An 18,533-nucleotide genomic window follows, 5' to 3' on the forward strand; every position below is an offset into this window, starting at 1 on the left:
CACTTATACCGATCCCTTCAATTTTGGCAAACTCTTTTCAGTATATCCAACCCGGTTGATTTATCTGATGGTTTAAGCTGATCAGTCTTTGGATCATCTGATCTTCGTTCCGCGAAACACGTGCGCTACGATATTCTTGTTTCCTACCCCAATTTATTTAAGCCAGCTAGAGTAAGATTTTGGGTTTGAACTTTTAGAAAGGTTTAGGATACGGCCTTACAAGTAATTACACATTATGAACTGCCTTATTGTAACATTTCGGGTTGTAATAAATGAAAAGACTTAAGAAAATTGATTTGGTTATATATGTTATCAAAATGTTCTTACTTTTTTTTGGCACACATCGAACTCCAGAATTAATACTGTGTAAGTGAGACCAAAACATATGGAAATATCATGTGATGATTACAGAATCAGTAAATATGACTTTCGAGCCTCCAAAAAATTAACGCACCATCCGTTGGATAGGATGGGGCCCAAGAGCCTAGTGAGCTGGCGTGGGAGACCCAATAACTGTGAACGTTCAGGGCATTATAAGTGGTATTAGAGATGGTTAGCCATCTCTGTTTTGACTCAAGAAGCATCTTAAAAACTGTCGTGGTGCGCAACAGGGGCGTTGCGCTTTGTGAATGGAGATGAATTGTAACATCCTGGATTGTGATATACGAAAAGACTTACGAGAATTTATTTGGCTACCTATATCATCAAAGTACGCTTACCTTTTCCTACACACATCCGTTTATAATTCCAGAGTTAAGCATGTCTGCGCTGGAGTAATGGAAGGATGGTGATCTATTAGGAAGTAACTCACGATACCGTGTAAGTGAGACCAAATCACGGAAAAAATCATGTGGTGATTGCAGAATCAGTAAACATAACATTCGAGCTTCCAAAAAATTAACGCCCCGCCTATCAAATGGGATAAGACCCACATGATAAGATCCCTTAGCTGATGATGGTCGGAGCGTTATACTTACACTCTTGAAATGTATAAGAAATTTCCATTCACTCTTACAAGTTACATGAAGAAAGTGGCCATTTATGTGCATCTGTATCTTCCAATATTAAGGGTGGGCACTTCGGTTATTTTATCAGTTCAATTTGTGTTTGACTCTATATTTTTTCCAACTAAAGTGAACTATAATCGGTTTAGTTTGGATCGGTCTCGGTTTGATTTGTTTTGTATTCAGTTTGGTTTGTGTTTTCGTGTGGTTTAACGGGCTCTCTTAATTTAATTTTTGAAGAGAAATGTTTTAAAACATAAATGTATAATCATGAAAATTGAAATCATCATATTGGTGATAATGAAAAATAAATTATATAAATTAAATCTAATATAAAACTGAATTTAAAAAAATAGTCATAAAAACACAAGAAAATGAATGTTAACTAAACTAAATAGAAAATGAAAAAAAAATTGTTAGTAATGTTTTTTTTTTAAATAAACTATATAAATTAAATCCAATATAAACTGAAACAACCTTAAAAACCACAAAAAGTTTATAAAACACAATCAGATGAAAGTTAACTGAAGTTAATAAAAACTTTAAGAATTGAACATCGTTAATAAATTTAATAGTGACTATAGTCTTACAATTTTAGTATATTGTATATCGGTAGTATGTTTAGTTTAAATAATAACAAAAATATATTGATTTCTTGGTTCAGTTTAACTCGATTCAGATCAGTTTTAGTTCGATTGATTCGGGTTGGAATAATATTAAACCAAACTATTTGATAATATCTTTTTGTTCGGTTTAGACCAATTTTGGTTCAATTGGTTCGGTTTGACTCGGTTCGATCTGATGTTTTTGCTCACCCCCTATCGGATATATAGATCAACGTCATCAATTGTAGAACATGATTATGATATGTCTACTAGGCCCAGCTCGTAATTTGTTCCAACTATCAAAAAAAAAAAAATGGAAAGGACAAAGGAGTCTACTTTTTTGACCAATGGATTTCGAGGACAAATAAGTCTTTGAACCAGATTCTTGTTGCGTTAATAATAATAACTGTGATCCCTTTCTCTTCTCTGACGAAACATTCGGCTGAAGCAATGTCGTCTTTTGCGCTAACGTTACACATTCCTTCGGTGGTGTCGGTGCGGAACACTAAACTACTGGGGCGGAGTGTCAGCGACTCCTGCCGGAATTGGTCGGGACTTCCTAAATCGAGGAGCAGACGAGGGTATGGTTTATGTTGTAAGGCGGAGCTGTCGGAGCTAGCTCCCGCCGTCTCTGCTGGTTATGGTGTTCTTCTTCTAGGAGGCGGTCTCTTCGCCTGTAAGTTACTGACGTTTTTTCTTTGGATTTGTTTTGCTCACTTTCACTACAAGTTTGACTTTTTGTTTATATATTCTGTCTCCTTCAGATAGCAAATCTGGAAGCAAGGGTTCTCTCTTTGGGGGTTTGACTGGCTCTGTCCTTATGGCTTCTGTAAGATCCTTCTCCTCTCTCGTTACTTTCCTGTTCCTGTATAGCCTTTTAAATCTGAACCAAGTGAGGAACCAAGTGCAAGTGCACTGTCCAGTGATTGTTTTTGCATCGGTTGCATATGGTTAGATTGTTACTTCATTCCTCCCTTTTGAAAGGGTTAGATTTGATGGTCTGACCAACCCCACTTACTAAGATGTTAAGGAAGCCTGTCTGATTTCACCTACATAGGTCCTTTTAAAAAATAAATGTTATGTGGTGTATATTATCTTCTTGATGCTGTTCTTCTAAAGTTTGTAATCTACAAAACTTTTTTTTTTTCTCTTTGTGCTTTCTGTTGAGCAAAAGTTAAGCACACACATCTTCTTTGTTTAGCTGTTGAAATCATTATAGACTGGTTGAGCATTCCATTGTTTGAAAATTTCTATATAGGCCTACTTCCTTACCAAGTCTCCTGAGACAAGAGTCCTCGGCGATACCATAGGACTTGGCTCTGCCTTCCTCTTCTCTTCTGTCTTTGGTAAGCTCCTCTTGGACAAGTAGATGTGTGCTATATATATATATATGTCCAAATGCTAGACGAAATATCTTCTCATTGGACGTGATTTTTTTCATGTTCTTTCTTGCAGGGTTTCGTTTGGCGTCTTCCCGGAAACCGGTCCCATCAGGCCCGCTACTACTCCTCTCTATCGCCATGTTGTCCTTCTTTGTAATGGCGTATATGCACGACAGTTTACCTGTGGCTGTATCAGTACCAGTACCAGTACCAGTACCAGATGCGTTGCCTCTACCTTAGCCTGATGAGAGAGCATGGGCTTTTTAACCAGATAGGAAAGTTCTCAAATGTTTGAATTCAAAGAACTGTTTTGCTTTTGCCCACACACCCAATAAGTAGCGCAAAAGCTTTGTGAGAATGGATAATGTTTGTAGCTTTTTGAACTTGAATGATCTATGTTGCTGAATAAGAGAATTTTGAATATTTATGTGACCAACTTTTTTTCGAATTACACAAGTCTCTCTTTGAAGCACGTGGAGCTCAAGATTCAGTGATGTACAATTGGATTATGTTTTTATCTAAGAACTACAAGTTTTCTGCAACTTACAAAGGCCAGCTTATGGGAAAACAATCAGAATCCATTGTTATAGGACAGTGAACAGACTATTATATATGGTTAGAAGAAATGTAAGAATGCAGTTATTATGTGTTAGTAACTGGCTTGAATCTCTTGTGCTGAAGTAGTATCATCATATACCACCAGTTCCTCGACTGGATTCATCTCAGACCAGGCAGCTGCATCCGCGTATCCAAGCTCAAACAATTTCTCCAACACTTCGTCCTCTGCTGGCTCCATTGCCCAATTCAATAGCTAAGTACATCATAAAAACAACCAAGATTAGCACACTTAACACTCAAAGGAGAATGATCTCACTAGACAAAAAAAAAAACTGAACATTTACTTGTCTTGAGGTTGCCCTGTTTAGAGGGTTGCAATCCGGGTTGATCCCAATATCCTTTAGTTCGAAATTACTCGCCGAAAACGCACAAACTCTAACCTGTTAAAGATTTGGTATTCACATATGAAAGGCCTTCCAAAATATTTGACACTCTTCAGCTAACCTGAAATGGCGGTAAGTGACAGACATAGAAGATAGAGAAAAGGAGAAGAAAGCAAGAAGCATCTTCATGTACATACTGTTTTAGCAGCAGCGGTTGGTGGCATAAACAATGTCAAGCCTCCATCAACACAAACTCGATCACGGAACATTGTTGCAGGCATTGGTGCAAGATATCTTCACTTTTTTAAATATTATAATTAGAAGTCTTTTTTTTTTTGTTTCTAGAGAAACTATAAAGTTTATAAAGCAAGTGCGTATTATTTTACCCAGGAACAAAGGAAGATGCAATAACTGCGTTAATAAGGTCGCTTTTGGAGTCGAATTGATCCACCAGTAAACCTCTGAGTTTCCAGGACACCTGTGTGATGGCAACTACAATACAGTAGAGTGATCAGAGACATCAGAGCAAAAAAAAAACTCCTTTGGAAAAAGTAAACCATATTGAGGAGTAAACTTGTTGTTTCTCACCACGAACTCTGCCGTTGGACCTAATATGAATATCATCCGGCAGTAATCTCTCCATAGAATCTCTCAGCACAGCCTAAAAACCACAGAGACTTGGATCAGCTACAACATTTGTTTATAGTGGGTCATGTGTTTCACTCATTAACATTAAAGCAATGTTGATGAATGGGTTTTACATTAAAGAAGAGAAGCACCTAGAGTGTTTCAAAAAAAAAGAAGAGAAGCACCTAGAAACTTATACAACACCATGGTTTAAGAGGCATATTGAGAAGAAAAAAGGTTCCTTACCCCAAGACGAAAAGCGGTGCCATTGCGTCGGCAATCATGAGCAAGAACCTTGGTAGCTTCAAGGGCTTCTTGCATAGATGCTCCTGAGGTTATTGTGGCACACACAATAGCACCCGCAGAAGCTCCTGCCAAAGGGGTAGTGTCCTGAATGAATCAAAACAAGAACAAAAGCATGTTCTCACACCTTTGAACATTTTCTTGATTCATCAAAATATAAACATAGAAAAGTGTCAAGAAGCACCGTAATGTAACCCTTCTCGATGAGTAGCTGAGCAACACCAAGATGATAAGGGAACAAAAGACCAGCAGCAGAGAAGCTAAAACCAGGGCTTGTGATTATTGCCCTCCTCTCTTTCTCATCAGCCTCTACATCTTTGACGCTCTGTTCCCATATCATCCCTGGCTCAGTCTCATCTTCAGTTACTGTTCCTATTCTATCTCCATCATCAGCCCGAGGCGAGCGTTGGTTGGATTTCTTTAAGAGCTTCGAGGCCATATGGATGAACATGTCACCAGTGGCAGCATAGAAAGATGGATTTCCGGTGGACCCATCAGATGAAAAAGAGCATGATAGCCTAAGGGCGAAAACCCTCGGTGGAAGGTTGAAGATTTTAGTTGTGCGGAGAGAGATGAAAGGTCGGGAGAAAAGAGAGATCGCCATGGAGCAAAGGGTCACAGACATACGATTTCGAAAGTTGGAGGTTTTGATTCACACGATCATCGCAGCTCACAAAACAGTCATGAAGATGAGACTATGGTTTCGTGTTCGCTAAGTCCTGAGGCTTATATAAAAATAAATATATATAGACAATTTTCTTCTCTCAATTTTTTTTTTTTAAAGATCTTTTTTTTTATCAAGACAGCACACAGGAAAAAAAATTTATGGAAAATAACCAAAAAAAAAAAACAAATTAGGTTATTATCCCTTTGGTATACAACTAATTTGTCCATTTTTCTCATTTTTACTTTTTGTATTTTGAAAACTACTGGCGCACTAACCATCAGACTACGCCACACTTACTTGTTTGGTTTACAAATAATATATATATTTATATATAAACCCTTAAAATTAATCTCTGATTAATCCACGATTAATCTCCGATTTTTTCTCGACTCGTTAGGCCCGGATCAGCCGCACGAGTTACACCTAACGCATTTCCGATCAGGATATATATACAAGCTTTCAGTGTTGTACACATGTACACTACCATATTTGTTGTACACATGTATGTCACCAACTTTCAATGTACACATGTACATTAACGAATGTACACAACTTTACAATATGTTGAACATCTAACATGTACAAACAAAAATAAATAATGTTTTTTCGTTGCAGTAGAGTATAAAATTTATTAACATTTATATGTACATGATGTACACGATGATTGACTGTCCATGTGTACACAATCTTGACTCGACATGTACAATTGTTTAAAAAACAAAGTGTACACCGATTACAAAGCAGAGATTACAAAATATTATCGCCGCAAATATCGTCAACGTGTAAACATGTATTTCATTGTCCACATGTACAATATTTTATAAAAATCACATATACACTGGTTCTTTGTATATTGCATAAGTTATGATATCTGATGATTCTAATGATTCTAATGATTTTTAGTATCTTATTTTAGTTCGTTTTATTTTTGTTTAGGTGTATAAATTGCATTTGTTTGTAGACTAAAACGCAAATTTAGAAGTTAGAAGTAAACTTAAGGAGCAATCTGTACGTTTAAAATATCAAAGTTAGCCATTACTGCTCTTAAGTTTTTTCGTGCCAGTTTAAGGAGACACTAAAGAGGAACGAAGATCACATGAATGATGAATCACAACAAGAAAAGAAGAGCTGAGACACAATACAGAGAATTGAGCCACACTGAGAAAATCCGTTGTCATCTACGGTCACGAGCTCCGCTGCGACTACGCCTCTAAACTCGGCCACAAGAGCTGCGACTAGGACTTGCTTCTCAACTTTTTCAAGCTCGCGGAGCAGAAGCATAAGACAGCGAGGAAGCCAAAGTCCCTATAGTTGAAATGATCTCCTTTTTTACGACTGTGACATATGCATATCATTATAACATTATTAAAGATGTAGCTTGATATATCTCAAAAGATAGGAAAAGAAATGTAAATAATAAATAACTATAATTTTTTTCAGAAAGTATAAACTGAAACAACAAATTTTATTTTACAAAATAGATGCAAAGCTTAAGAGAAGAAAGAAGATGAAGAGAAATACATGGACCCATTTTATTGTGGTTGTATTTAAATCTCTTCAAAAAGGAAAATACATATTAAATATAGTTAGATATTGTCTTTGGTTAAGTTCATTTAGTTAGATATTAAGATGGAAAATGAGATTGGTTAACAAAAATTACCCTAATAGCATAAACTGTTCTATAGTGTAATAAAAACTTGAAAACTGCTATTGAGTGTAATTGTTTCTTCCTTTTACATGGTTTAGTCAATTATTATTGTTTTGTGCTTCCTTTAAGGCTTAGCTTTCTTTTTGAGCTTTCATTCTCTTTTCCTCGTTAAGATTTTATGTTTTAACAATAGAGCTTATGTTTGCAGGTTAATCTTCATTGTGTCTCAGTTTCATTTTGGTTTTCTTAAGATGGAATGTTTATGTGACGAAGCAAGGCATATTTTGTGGGTTTGGATTGTTCAGGGGTATGTGAAATATCATTTTTCATCACTCTAATCTTGGATACGCTCAATCCATGATATTCCCTTAAAGAGATTCATCCTTTATGGAGAATTCCATGTTTGATTTTCTGAATCATTGCCATTAGTGACTGAAGCCTGTCTTCTTCATTCATATTATAGCATTTTCAGAAAACACTCTATAGCTTCAAATATGAAGTTTTTTCTTTTGCAAAAAAGAATTTCAAATTTTCAAATTTGAAGTTTCATATTTTTGTTTACATTTTGGTTCATAATTATACATCACATTTATAATTCTAAAATATTTTTTCGTTTATCAAATTATTCTTTAAAAAATTTATATCTCATAGAAATTCATTTTTTGATAAGTTTAATTTTATACATAAAATTAAATAAAACTTTGAAATAAGATTTGAAATATATTTAATATAGATTTAGACAACCACAATACAAAAGAAACTTAACAACACAAAAAACTTTTAAAAATTTACATGAAGACATAACTATTACACAAATTTAAATATTACAGAAACACTAATAGTCGGGTCAATTTGATCCAGAACCTTCAAAATCTTTAAAATATTGTCCAAACAAATTTTGTGTAACCGAATATGGTTTTTGTTGTTGTTTTGATGTCTTTTTCATACTATTCTTTCTTATTTAGATCGAATGTATTCAAGAGTATTAATATGGTTGATATAAGCTAAGTCTTTTAGAAATTTTATTTTCCTCTTTTACCTTCTTGTTCAGATCTTATGTATTTACAAGTTTAAGATCACCCGATTCCAATAATTTTTAGTTTGTAATATACAAATTAAAAATAATTTGAATCATTTTTACTTCGAAATTCACTAGTTGATCATATATGCATTACTTAAAATAATTTTGTGGAATAATATAGTATTTTGCTTGAAGTCTAATATTAATTATGTGATTTCTATTGAAAATTTATATTTTAACATTACATTTTATTAATTAATATCGTTAAAATATGTTTATGTATGTGCTAGTTATTTACAAAAGTTTTATGAGTTTAAATTAATTATGAAAAATATAAAGATTATAGTATAAAATACAAATAGTTTGAAATTAAATTTAAAGTTTTGCTTTTAGAGAAGAATATTTTCAAACTTCAAATATAAAATTTTGGAAACTTCATAATAGAATGTATTTTTGGAAATGCTCTTATGCACGAAAGCACTTTGGTGGTCGCTTGAAAAGGTTAGATCAATGATGTGTCGTATTATCATTGATCGTCAATAACAAGTACCTCTCCTCTAGTGTAGGTCAAAATTTCAGTTCTACCACAAATTTGATATCACTTTTTAAATTTACCATTATTGAATGAGTATTTTCACAAATACCTAAATTTGTTAAAACAATAACACTAAACTAATTTATAAAAATATTTCTCGAACATTTATAAACCCAACTCCAACCTCTTAATACTAAACCCTAAACAATATCACTAAATTATAAACCCTTAATTTACAAAAAGAAAGAAAAATTCTAAACCCAAATGTTAATATTTTTTATTTTTATTTTGGGGTATGTTTGAAAAGTGATATTTAAAAATAGGACAGGAGAAATATACAAAATAAATGGCTTTTATTTGAAGAAAAGCCTAATTTCGTAAAGAGTTTTCGATAGCCCAAAGGCCCATAATAATTTTAATAATTTTTCTTTCTCAGTTTTTTTTCTTGGGATTTTTTTTCCTTATCCACTCGGTGGTTGCAAGTGAAAGATGGCCGGAGTGTGCGTCCCATGCCGCCTACTTCTCCCAATCCGCCGTCAACTTCCGGTTTCCTTCGCTCTCCACAAGTCCTCATCATCTATGATCGTCAACGACAATCTCAGCGCATTCCTGGAGGTCTCTCTTGTACACTATTAATATCTTTCATATTATTTTTTCGCCTAAACGCTTTCATCTCTGTAGATTCTCCCCAGAGATCTGCGTCACCGTCTTCTCAACGATCCCCGCAGAAACCAGCTCGTAGAGGTTTGTTAACTCTTCACTTCTTCTTCTTCTTCTTCTTCTTCTCAATCAGATGATGATTTTGTTTAATCGGTTTAAGGTGATAATGGACTTGGGGAGACCACCTGAAGCACGTTATCTCGGAGAACGAGGAGGCCAGTATCTTAGGAACATCGAGGTAAAACCAATCTCTTCACATTTCATTTGCTGTTATTGTGTTGGTGTGATTGATTCTTGTGTCCATGAAAATACTTAGCTTAGGTATCGATGGAAGAGCTAGAGGATGCTCAAGAGCTGGTGGGTGAGTTTGGGGCTGACAACAGAGCTGGAATTGAAGGTACACTGCACAGGATATCAGCCATTCGCAACAGGAAAGGCTTCGTCGTTGGTCTTACTTGTCGGGTTGGCAGAGCTGTGAGTGGTCACATTGACATGCTCTATGATCTTCTTCACTACGGCAAAAGCATCTTGTTCGTTGGACGGTACCTTCCTTTTCCCTTCTCTTATCACACTCCATTCCCTTTCTCTGTCTTTGATCCTGTTAATAACCCATAGGCCTGGTGTTGGAAAGACCACTGTGTTGCGAGAGATGGCTCGTGTCTTGTCTGATGAGTTCCAGAAAAGAGTGGTGGGTTTTGTTAACTTTTTTTTTTTTAATTATAAAGAGGTATCCTGGTCCCACATAAGTGGTCCAGACTAGTCACCTGTTGCTACTTGTCGGTCCTCTGTCCCTGGTTTTGTTAACTTTTGTTTCTTAGTAATGAAAGTTTCTGTCTTTAAAAGTGATTTGGTTATTGTGAAATGTGTGTTTAGGTGATAATCGATACGAGCAATGAAATTGGAGGAGATGGAGATATTCCGCACTCAGCTATTGGAGGTGCGCGTAGAATGCAAGTGCCGAAGCCGTCTTTGCAGCATAAAGTGATGATCGAGGCGGTGGAGAACCATATGCCTCAGGTGATTATAGTTGATGAGATCGGCACAGAAGCGGAAGCGCTTGCATGTCGTTCCATTGCTGAAAGGGGAGTCATGTTGATTGGCACTGCTCATGGAGAGCAGCTCCAGAACATCATAAAGAACCCTACTCTTTCGGACTTGGTATAAACAATCACTTGTTCTGGAATGAAATGTTGTCCTTTGCTTCTGGTTTCCACAAAGCTTTTTCTTATTGGTGGTTTGTAGATTGGTGGTATTGAGACCGTCACTCTTGGAGATGAAGAAGCTCGGGCGAGAAGAAGCCAGAAGAGCATTCTTGAGAGAAAAGCTCCCCCAACTTTTTATTTCTTGATCGAGATGAGAGAAAGAGATTATTGGATTGCACATCAGGTATGCTTCCTACTTGTATCTTTTCTCATAAATATCCGTTCTTGCATCTGCAGTCTCTATCTTGTGGATATTCAATACCTTATTTCGCTTACTCTTGTTGTGCAGACTGAAAAGAGTGTTGATATGTTGCTTCGAGGAAGGAACCCCATGGTTGAGGTACATAATGATGTTCTAAAAGGTACTGATTTGACTTGTGTGGACTAATTTATAACTTGTTGTTTTCAATTTACAGGTAAGGAGAAGAGATGAGGAGTTTAGAGTAGTGATAGAAAGATGGAAGTCATACGACGGACAAGGCATCTGAGTTTTCCTTTTAAAGGTTATGTCCACAATCTTTGGCTTTCTTTTGAACAAAGGATTCACAAACATTTGTATGAGTGACTAATACAGTGTGTATGCAACTTAGAGATGCATATATCATTTGGAATATTCATGTGTATATCATCGCCTGTAGAAGCACTTCCATGCTTTTTCATCACACCTAAAGAAAAATCAGAGATGCAAAGAGTTTTCAACACTATTGTCATCAAACGTATACCTCTTATAGAAACACAATGACAACTACAATAACAAACAATGCTGAGTCTCTTCTTCAGTAATGGACCTAGGTTGCGCAGGTACAACTAAACGTTAAATGTATGCCATCAGTTTGACTAATTGAATCGTCCCTTGTATGTAGATATTGGTATTATCTTTGTTGGCCAAAACGTAAAACGTTTGCAAACACACTTTTATTTCATAAAATCACACACTCAGCGCCAACCACTTTCTGCCTTGGGTTTTTTTTTTCCCTTAAGCCAGCAGGCAGATGGCTTTTATTTAAAATATCACAACTATTAGAAGTAAAAGCCTCAAGCAAGCATCCTCATAGAACATACCAATATGTTTGCTAGTGTCTGTATTAAGCCTAGTTTTGATACCCGAAGGGGGAACCGAAGGAATGGAAGGAACCGAAGGGCGAACCGAAGAAACCACTCTGGTCGCGTTGATCATCGCCGGGAGGGAAACTGCCCGGGAAACCTCCAAGAAATCCATCTGGGAACGTACCGGGGAAACTGCCAGGAGAACTACCTCTTGATTGTCTGCTCGATGATGACTGTTCTTGTCTCCTAGGTTCTTGCCTGTGTCTGTTTGATGATGAATGTCCTTTCTTAGCTTTTTCTCTGGCTGATGATGACTGTTCTTGTTTCTTAGCTTTAACGTAGGCAGCCTTGCACAAAAGAGACATGGATGAGCCCAACCAAATTTTAAAACGACTCTCAAGTAAACCGCATATGTATATAGTTAGCTAAGTGATAGTGTTTATAGACTTGAGGCTAACGTTATCAGAAGCTATACCTGAGCTTCAGCATGGCTGCGTTGTCTCCGGCGCTCTTCGATCTTATTAATGTGAGGGCCAATTTACATATTTTAAGAAAAATGTAACTTGATCAACTCTAATGCAATGTCTATGCATAAAAAAGGGGGATTAAACTTATGAATAAATCCGTGATAAACCTCCTTGAGAACATCACTAATTTCCGCATCGTAGTCTATCATAGAAGCAAGGTGGAGATCTTTTTCAGCCTCTGCCCATTCTCCAAACATGGCACGAGCAATGCCCCGTGCCTTGTATCCCTTGGCAGAATCAGGATTAATCTGCAAGCCCAAAATGAAAAAAGAGACTGAATTTTAAAACTAGAAAACAAAACTCCTTGGAAAATTTATAGATCAAATGTACCTTCAATGCAGTGACTGCATCTCGAAAAGCAGCTTTTGGATTCTTCAATTTAATGTAGACACAAGCTGTGAAACACAATATACAAACAATTAGGTTACAAAAAATGCCCTAATAATGGAAGTGAAACAAAATAGAGTCAACTTGTATTTCACCTCTGTTTCCATACAAAATAGCTGATGTAGGATTCATCGAAATTGCCCGAGTTAAATGAAGAATTGCTTTATAAAACTTTCCTTCAGAAACGGCATCAATGGCTTTGCCCTTTAATTCTTGAGCAGCTTCTCTATTCTCGTCTGATAGATCCCTCTCCTGTGCCAAAACCCAAGGGAGTTAAGAGAGGAAAGAGACTTACGTTTTGCTCTGCTCGGTCATCATACCTTATGAATAGGATCGCAATTAGGTTCCACAGTCTCTCCTTGAAGATCTACGTTCTCCAATTTTACAATCAGACACTGCTCTTCGTCTTCCTCGATTAAGCTTGCATTCATCGATTAAGCTTCTGATTTCACTAAGGTTCGTCAAATCCATCATCCTTGAGAAAAAGTTTCTACCAAGTACGATCGGGAGTGTTTTTTTTTTTTGAAACACAAATAAACAGAGTCTATTAAATTACTCACATATGACTAGAGATAGAGACGCTGAACCGGGATTCGAATTAACCGGTTTTATTTTTCTAACCTATTTAAAACATAAAATATTAGCTAAGTAGGCCATATTTACAATAGATTTAGAGAAATTAAAGTTTATATACACATTTGCAACCATAATTGGCCAACTACCCGATCACTGGAGCATGAATTGTGCATTTTGTTTTAATATCAAAACTAGATTTTGATCCGCCATTCAAAAAGCAGATATATTTTTTTGTTTACATTGTTTTGGAAACTTAATTTTCATATTTGTATAAAATATTTTTTAAATAATTAATAAAATATTTTAATAATTGCATTAAAATAATTAGACCAAATCTATATTAATAGATCAGTTGTTGTTTTAATAGAATACTAGATTTCGACCCGCACGAATGATTATTTTCATTTTTATACATGTAACTATCTAGTTTACATTAGTGATATATAATTTTAATATTTACCAAATTATTAATATTTTTATAGCATTTTAAAATATAACAATTTTATAGCTTGCATACAGTAATTTATTTATTTTTGTTTCAAATTATTAGTGATATTTCCCTTATTAAAACATGAACACTAATTAAGATATTACATTCTTTGATATTTACGGTAAAATCCATTCAAATTAATATTAACTTATATATTAATTTTTTTAAAGTATACTTGTATTTTAGGTTTTGATCATACATATATGTTAATCGAATTATTTGTATGATTTAAATATTTGACTGAATAAATGTAATTTATGCTAATGACAAAAATTGGTATAATATCTATTGTATTTTCAAAATTGCACAAGATAAAAGATACAAAACAATCACATTAATGAATAGTATATGAATATGATTTATATAAAAATAAACTTGATTATATTTTTGTAAACGAAACAGTCAAATACTTCTATTATCGAAATATGAAATAAAACCATCTATTATAGTTAATAACATTTAAAATAGCACTTAAAATAGAAACTGAATGCACTTTTAAAAATAGCATTTGTAGACCTATTGTTCATATTGATGACATATTTTTCAATCATGTGATACAAATATTAACAAATCTTAATTGTTAGAGATCAAAGATTTAATTGAAAATATTATATTAATTTATATCACAAACTAATACAAAGTTGTACATGAGTTTAATATAATTACAAAATTAATTAGATACTTAAAATGTTTATTTTAATAAAAATAAATATACATCTAGTCTATTATTAATTACGAAATTAATTAAATATTTAAAAGATTTGTAAAGTGAAAAATGAATTATAACATTAATATTTTAAATAAATACGAATATATATTTATATAGTAAATAAATAGATTTGAAAAGATTTTGTTTGGATGTAATTAAGAGAAAATCTAGGAATATCTATTTATAATTTAGTAAGAAAACAAATATGTCTATGTATATCATTAATGAATGAATGAATTTTGATTTTTAGTAAGGGTCTATTTTATTAAATATCACACATGGATGAGAAGTCATGACTTCTCTTTTAATATAATAGACTAGATTTTGATCCGTCCTAAAAAGAACATGTATATTTTTTGTTGGAAAATTATTTTACATAATAAAAATTATGATTTTTGATAAATTATATATTTTAATTTTTTATGAAATTTGTCCTAAATTTACTTATATGACTTATTTTTTTTATTTTCAATATGACTATATTTTAGAAAACTCTAAATAATTCTAACCCGTAATATGATTTTATTTATTTCAGGGGCAGATTCATAAACAGTCATATGCTTTAATACTATAGATAAGGCAAAAAATAGGATATTGCACCAAGTGATGATTTGGTAAGTCATCATCAGGTAAGATGTAGTCATTATCATATGTATGCATATAAAAATATAGGTGAAGTTCTCTTTCACCGAAATGATCAATAATTTCACCGTTCTATGGTTTAGTTTGGGTTTAAAATATTCATCTAAACTGCGTTACTGATAGACTGATAGTGCTATTACAATGTAGGTGTAGGCATGGATCAAATATCCGGGTTTTTGAAGATATTTGTTATTTTGTTTCGAATGTTATGGATATTTAATTTTCCGATTTGCTTTGTTTCGTAAAAATACAGATATTTGGAAAAAATTGATATCCTGAAAATAAATAGATATTTGCGGATATTTACGAATACTTACGGATATTTCATTTGTTTTGATCAATACAAATAATCTTAAAAGTTAGATACAATAAAATACTTTTTACATGATATAAAAGATAAAAATTAAAAGAAACACTAAATCTATATATTTTGTATTTTTTTAAACTTAGTTAACAATTATAATAACACAAAACTTAAGAAAAAAAATTACAATTGTCATAAATGTTTTTTATATAATATTTTTATATAAGTAATAGTGTGAATAGAATCTATTAGATCATATGTTAGAATAATAATTATATAATTTTATACATTTAAAAGTTTAAATATAATTAAGATATACATGTATTTATATATTGACGGATCGGATCGGATATCCACTTCCCAAAATTTTAATTTTTGTGATTTACTTCGATTTTAACGGATAATGAATTTTAATACGGATATCCGAAATTTTCGGATCAATCGCAACAGATAACAAATCGAATCAAATTTCACGTATAAAATGCCCCGCCTTATCACAAAGTTACCATGTTATACACATAAATAATAATCAACAAATACACCATCCAAATTTCATTTACTTCACAGTTCACAAAGCTAAGAATTTCACAGAGATAAATATAGGAGTTTTCAGAACATAAGCTTTTTCTAAAATGATCTGAAACACCGAATCTCAGCATCCTCCTCCACCTCCACCTCCGCCTCCTCCACCCCCACCCCCACCTCCATCACCTCCACCACCACCGCCACCACCGCCGCCACCACCTCCACCACCTCCATCTCCACCACCCCCACCACCTCCACCACCACCACCACCACCACCACCACCACCACCGCCGCCGCCACCACCACCACCACCATCACCACAGCCGCCATCAAAACCTCCACCCCCACCACCAAACCAGCCGCCAACTCCGCCAACTCCGCCACCACTATTCGAAAATCCTCTATGACCCCCAGAATAATCACTACCTCTTAGATCTCCCATTCCGCCTCCGCCACCCTCTCCTTCTCTGCCATCACCACCCTTTCCTTCTCTGCCATCACCACCCCCAGCTAAGGCCACAAAAAATATCAAAACACCAACAAAAGAACCAGCAGCTATGATGAGTATTACCCAGATCTCCATCTTAAGCAAAATATCTACATGCAGTTATTCCCACTAACATGTATATATAGTTTTCTTGCCTTACCGAGGTTTCCCCATACAAATATGAGAAATTCTTTGGTACACCCCTAGAGTGAATCTTTAAGTTCATCCAACCAATAGGATTTCAGTATTTCATATTCAGTATCTTTTAAAAAAGGAAACACAATATTGTCAAATTTTATTATGTTTTTAAAATAAAAAATAAATAGAAAATAATAGTAATCGCAAGAAAAAAAAATATATTTAAGATACCATCACTAGAAAAAACCCTAGCCGTCAAGAAAGAAAAAGAGAGATTTTTCATAATTTCAAGCCGATGATCGGAGGCTTCTCCAGCTCCGACATCGGCTTGTTTAATTCATTTTGCTTCTCTTTCTTTGATCTATTTTGTTTCCAGTCGCTGTTTTATTGCCAATTTATTTTGAATCTGGCAATGTTTTTTGTTCTTATGTATGCTTCTTCTAATTGGTTTGGAAAGACAAAACTTTCGGTTCAGTTGAACTGTTTAGAAAAGATAATTGACAGATCTACTGCGGATGGTGGTGACGGGTCTTACCAGCTTCAATCATTGATGGTTCTTCATTCGATGGTGATGGAGTTCTTACTGCAAACTATGGTTACTTTGACTCTGCTAATAGAGTAAAATAAAGAGTTGTTTTATCTCGGTGGCTCCTACTGGAGTAATAAAAAGAGAATGACAATCGTTTTCAACTCACTCTGAAGCATGGTGTTTTTGGATTAATACGAAGATTATCTCTTTTGAGATTCATCTATTCTAGAAGCAAATATGAAGCTTTTATATGAAAAATCTTTAGTCATCCATACGGAAAATAGATGTGTTAGTTTATTTTGGATCCCTACTCGTGTATTCTTTTTCTATGTTGTTTTGTTGGTTCACATTGTTTAGAACTCTTTGCCTTAAAAGCTTAATAATACAATCCAGCGACAAAAAAAAAGATACCGTCACCAAAACACTAAACCCTAAACCCTAAATCATAAATCATAAACCCTAAACCCATGGTAAACCCATGGTAAACCCTTGGATAAATCCTAAATCTTTGGATTTTTTTAAAAATATTTTTAACACAGTCAGCAAAACACTAAACCCTAAACTCTAAATACTAAACCCTAAACCCTTGGATAAATCTAAACCTTTGGATAAATCCCAAACCCTAGGATTTTAGAATTTATCCAAGTGTTTTGGATTTACCAAGGGTTTAAGGTTTATCCAAAGGTTTAGGGTTTAGGATTTAGGGTTTAGGGTTTAGTTTTTTTGATTGACGGTATTAAAAATATATTTTTAACGTTTTTCTGTTTGCAATTAATATTATTTTTTATTTATTTTTAGTTTAAAAATATAATATAATTTGAGAATATTTTATTTCTTTTGGAAAAGATACTGAATATAAAATACCGAAATCTTATTGGTTGAGTGAACCTAAAGGTTCACTCTAGGGATGAACCCAAAAATTTCTCTACAAATATAAGTATATAACGTGTTAATGAAGTTTATATTGACTTTGACTTCTATGATTCATAATTCATTGAGAAATACTTGGGTTCACCCCTAGAGTGAACCTTTAGTTTCACCCAACCAATAGGATTTCGTTATTTCATATTCGGTATCTTTTAAAAAAGGAAACAAAATATTGTCAAGTTTTATTATGTTTTTAAAATAAAAAATAAATAGAAAATAATAGTAGTAGCAAAAAAAGATTTTATATTTAAAATACCGTCAACAAAATACTAAACCCTAAACCCTAAATCGTAAACCCTAGACCTATGGTAAACCCTTGGATAAATCTTAAATCTTTTGATTTTTTTTTAAAATACACTTTTAACCAATCGGCAAAACACTAAACTCTAAATACTAAACCCTAAACCCTAAATACTAAACCCTAAACCCTTGGGTAAACCCTAAACCCTTGGATAAATCTTAAACTCTAGGATTTAGAATTTATCCAAGTGTTTTGGATTTACCAAGGGTTTTGGGTTTACCCAAGGGTTTATGATTTAGGATTTAGGGTTTACCCAAGGGTTTATGATTTAGGATTTAGGGTTTAGTGTTGGTTGACGGTATTAAAAATATATTTTTTAAACGTGTTTTTGTTTACAATTATTATTATT

The 18,533-nt window shown here is 33.9% G+C and overlaps 5 protein-coding genes across 6 annotated transcripts; 2 read left to right on the plus strand and 3 right to left on the minus strand.

Annotated features, from left to right (window-relative positions):
• The first annotated feature begins 1,988 nt into the window (after positions 1 to 1,988).
• On the plus strand, positions 1,989 to 3,414 carry LOC108814939 (protein FATTY ACID EXPORT 4, chloroplastic). The gene is made up of 4 exons (XM_018587599.2): positions 1,989 to 2,285; positions 2,374 to 2,438; positions 2,868 to 2,955; positions 3,065 to 3,414. Exons 1-4 carry the CDS (start codon positions 2,060 to 2,062, stop codon positions 3,229 to 3,231), a joined length of 546 nt encoding a protein of 181 aa, XP_018443101.1. The 5' UTR covers positions 1,989 to 2,059; the 3' UTR covers positions 3,232 to 3,414.
• Positions 3,415 to 3,526: 112 nt separating this feature from the next.
• Positions 3,527 to 5,586, minus strand: LOC108814909 (uncharacterized). The gene is made up of 7 exons (XM_018587559.2): positions 5,047 to 5,586; positions 4,806 to 4,949; positions 4,521 to 4,593; positions 4,319 to 4,424; positions 4,130 to 4,226; positions 3,894 to 3,989; positions 3,527 to 3,802 (listed from the first exon to the last, which is right to left on the minus strand). The coding sequence occupies exons 1-7, from the start codon at positions 5,485 to 5,487 to the stop codon at positions 3,641 to 3,643; spliced, it is 1,119 nt and encodes a 372-aa protein (XP_018443061.1). The 5' UTR covers positions 5,488 to 5,586; the 3' UTR covers positions 3,527 to 3,640.
• Positions 5,587 to 9,177: 3,591 nt separating this feature from the next.
• On the plus strand, positions 9,178 to 11,249 carry LOC108856574 (uncharacterized protein ycf45). Its single transcript, XM_018630446.2, has 9 exons — positions 9,178 to 9,348; positions 9,415 to 9,477; positions 9,554 to 9,631; positions 9,715 to 9,935; positions 10,009 to 10,081; positions 10,267 to 10,551; positions 10,636 to 10,779; positions 10,885 to 10,935; positions 11,012 to 11,249. Exons 1-9 carry the CDS (start codon positions 9,223 to 9,225, stop codon positions 11,081 to 11,083), a joined length of 1,113 nt encoding a protein of 370 aa, XP_018485948.1. The 5' UTR covers positions 9,178 to 9,222; the 3' UTR covers positions 11,084 to 11,249.
• On the minus strand, positions 11,045 to 13,085 carry LOC108856663 (FAM10 family protein At4g22670). 2 transcript variants are annotated; one of them, XM_056986592.1, is made up of 7 exons: positions 12,877 to 13,085; positions 12,652 to 12,808; positions 12,500 to 12,564; positions 12,277 to 12,417; positions 12,118 to 12,159; positions 11,658 to 11,989; positions 11,045 to 11,260 (listed from the first exon to the last, which is right to left on the minus strand). In XM_056986592.1, exons 1-6 carry the CDS (start codon positions 12,985 to 12,987, stop codon positions 11,687 to 11,689), a joined length of 819 nt encoding a protein of 272 aa, XP_056842572.1. In that variant the 5' UTR covers positions 12,988 to 13,085; the 3' UTR covers positions 11,045 to 11,260; positions 11,658 to 11,686. The 2 variants fall into 2 exon arrangements, with proteins under 2 accessions (XP_056842572.1, XP_056842570.1); XM_056986590.1 differs by lacking the exon at positions 11,045 to 11,260 and having other exon boundaries at positions 11,491 to 11,989.
• Positions 13,086 to 15,845: 2,760 nt separating this feature from the next.
• On the minus strand, positions 15,846 to 16,385 carry LOC130497074 (glycine-rich cell wall structural protein-like). Its single transcript, XM_056989978.1, has 2 exons — positions 16,139 to 16,385; positions 15,846 to 15,853 (listed from the first exon to the last, which is right to left on the minus strand). The coding sequence occupies exons 1-2, from the start codon at positions 16,383 to 16,385 to the stop codon at positions 15,846 to 15,848; spliced, it is 255 nt and encodes an 84-aa protein (XP_056845958.1).
• Between the last annotated feature and the right edge of the window lie 2,148 nt (positions 16,386 to 18,533).

The sequence above is a fragment of the Raphanus sativus genome, chromosome 1 (genome assembly GCF_000801105.2).
Source record: "Raphanus sativus cultivar WK10039 chromosome 1, ASM80110v3, whole genome shotgun sequence".
NCBI lineage: Eukaryota > Viridiplantae > Streptophyta > Magnoliopsida > Brassicales > Brassicaceae > Raphanus > Raphanus sativus.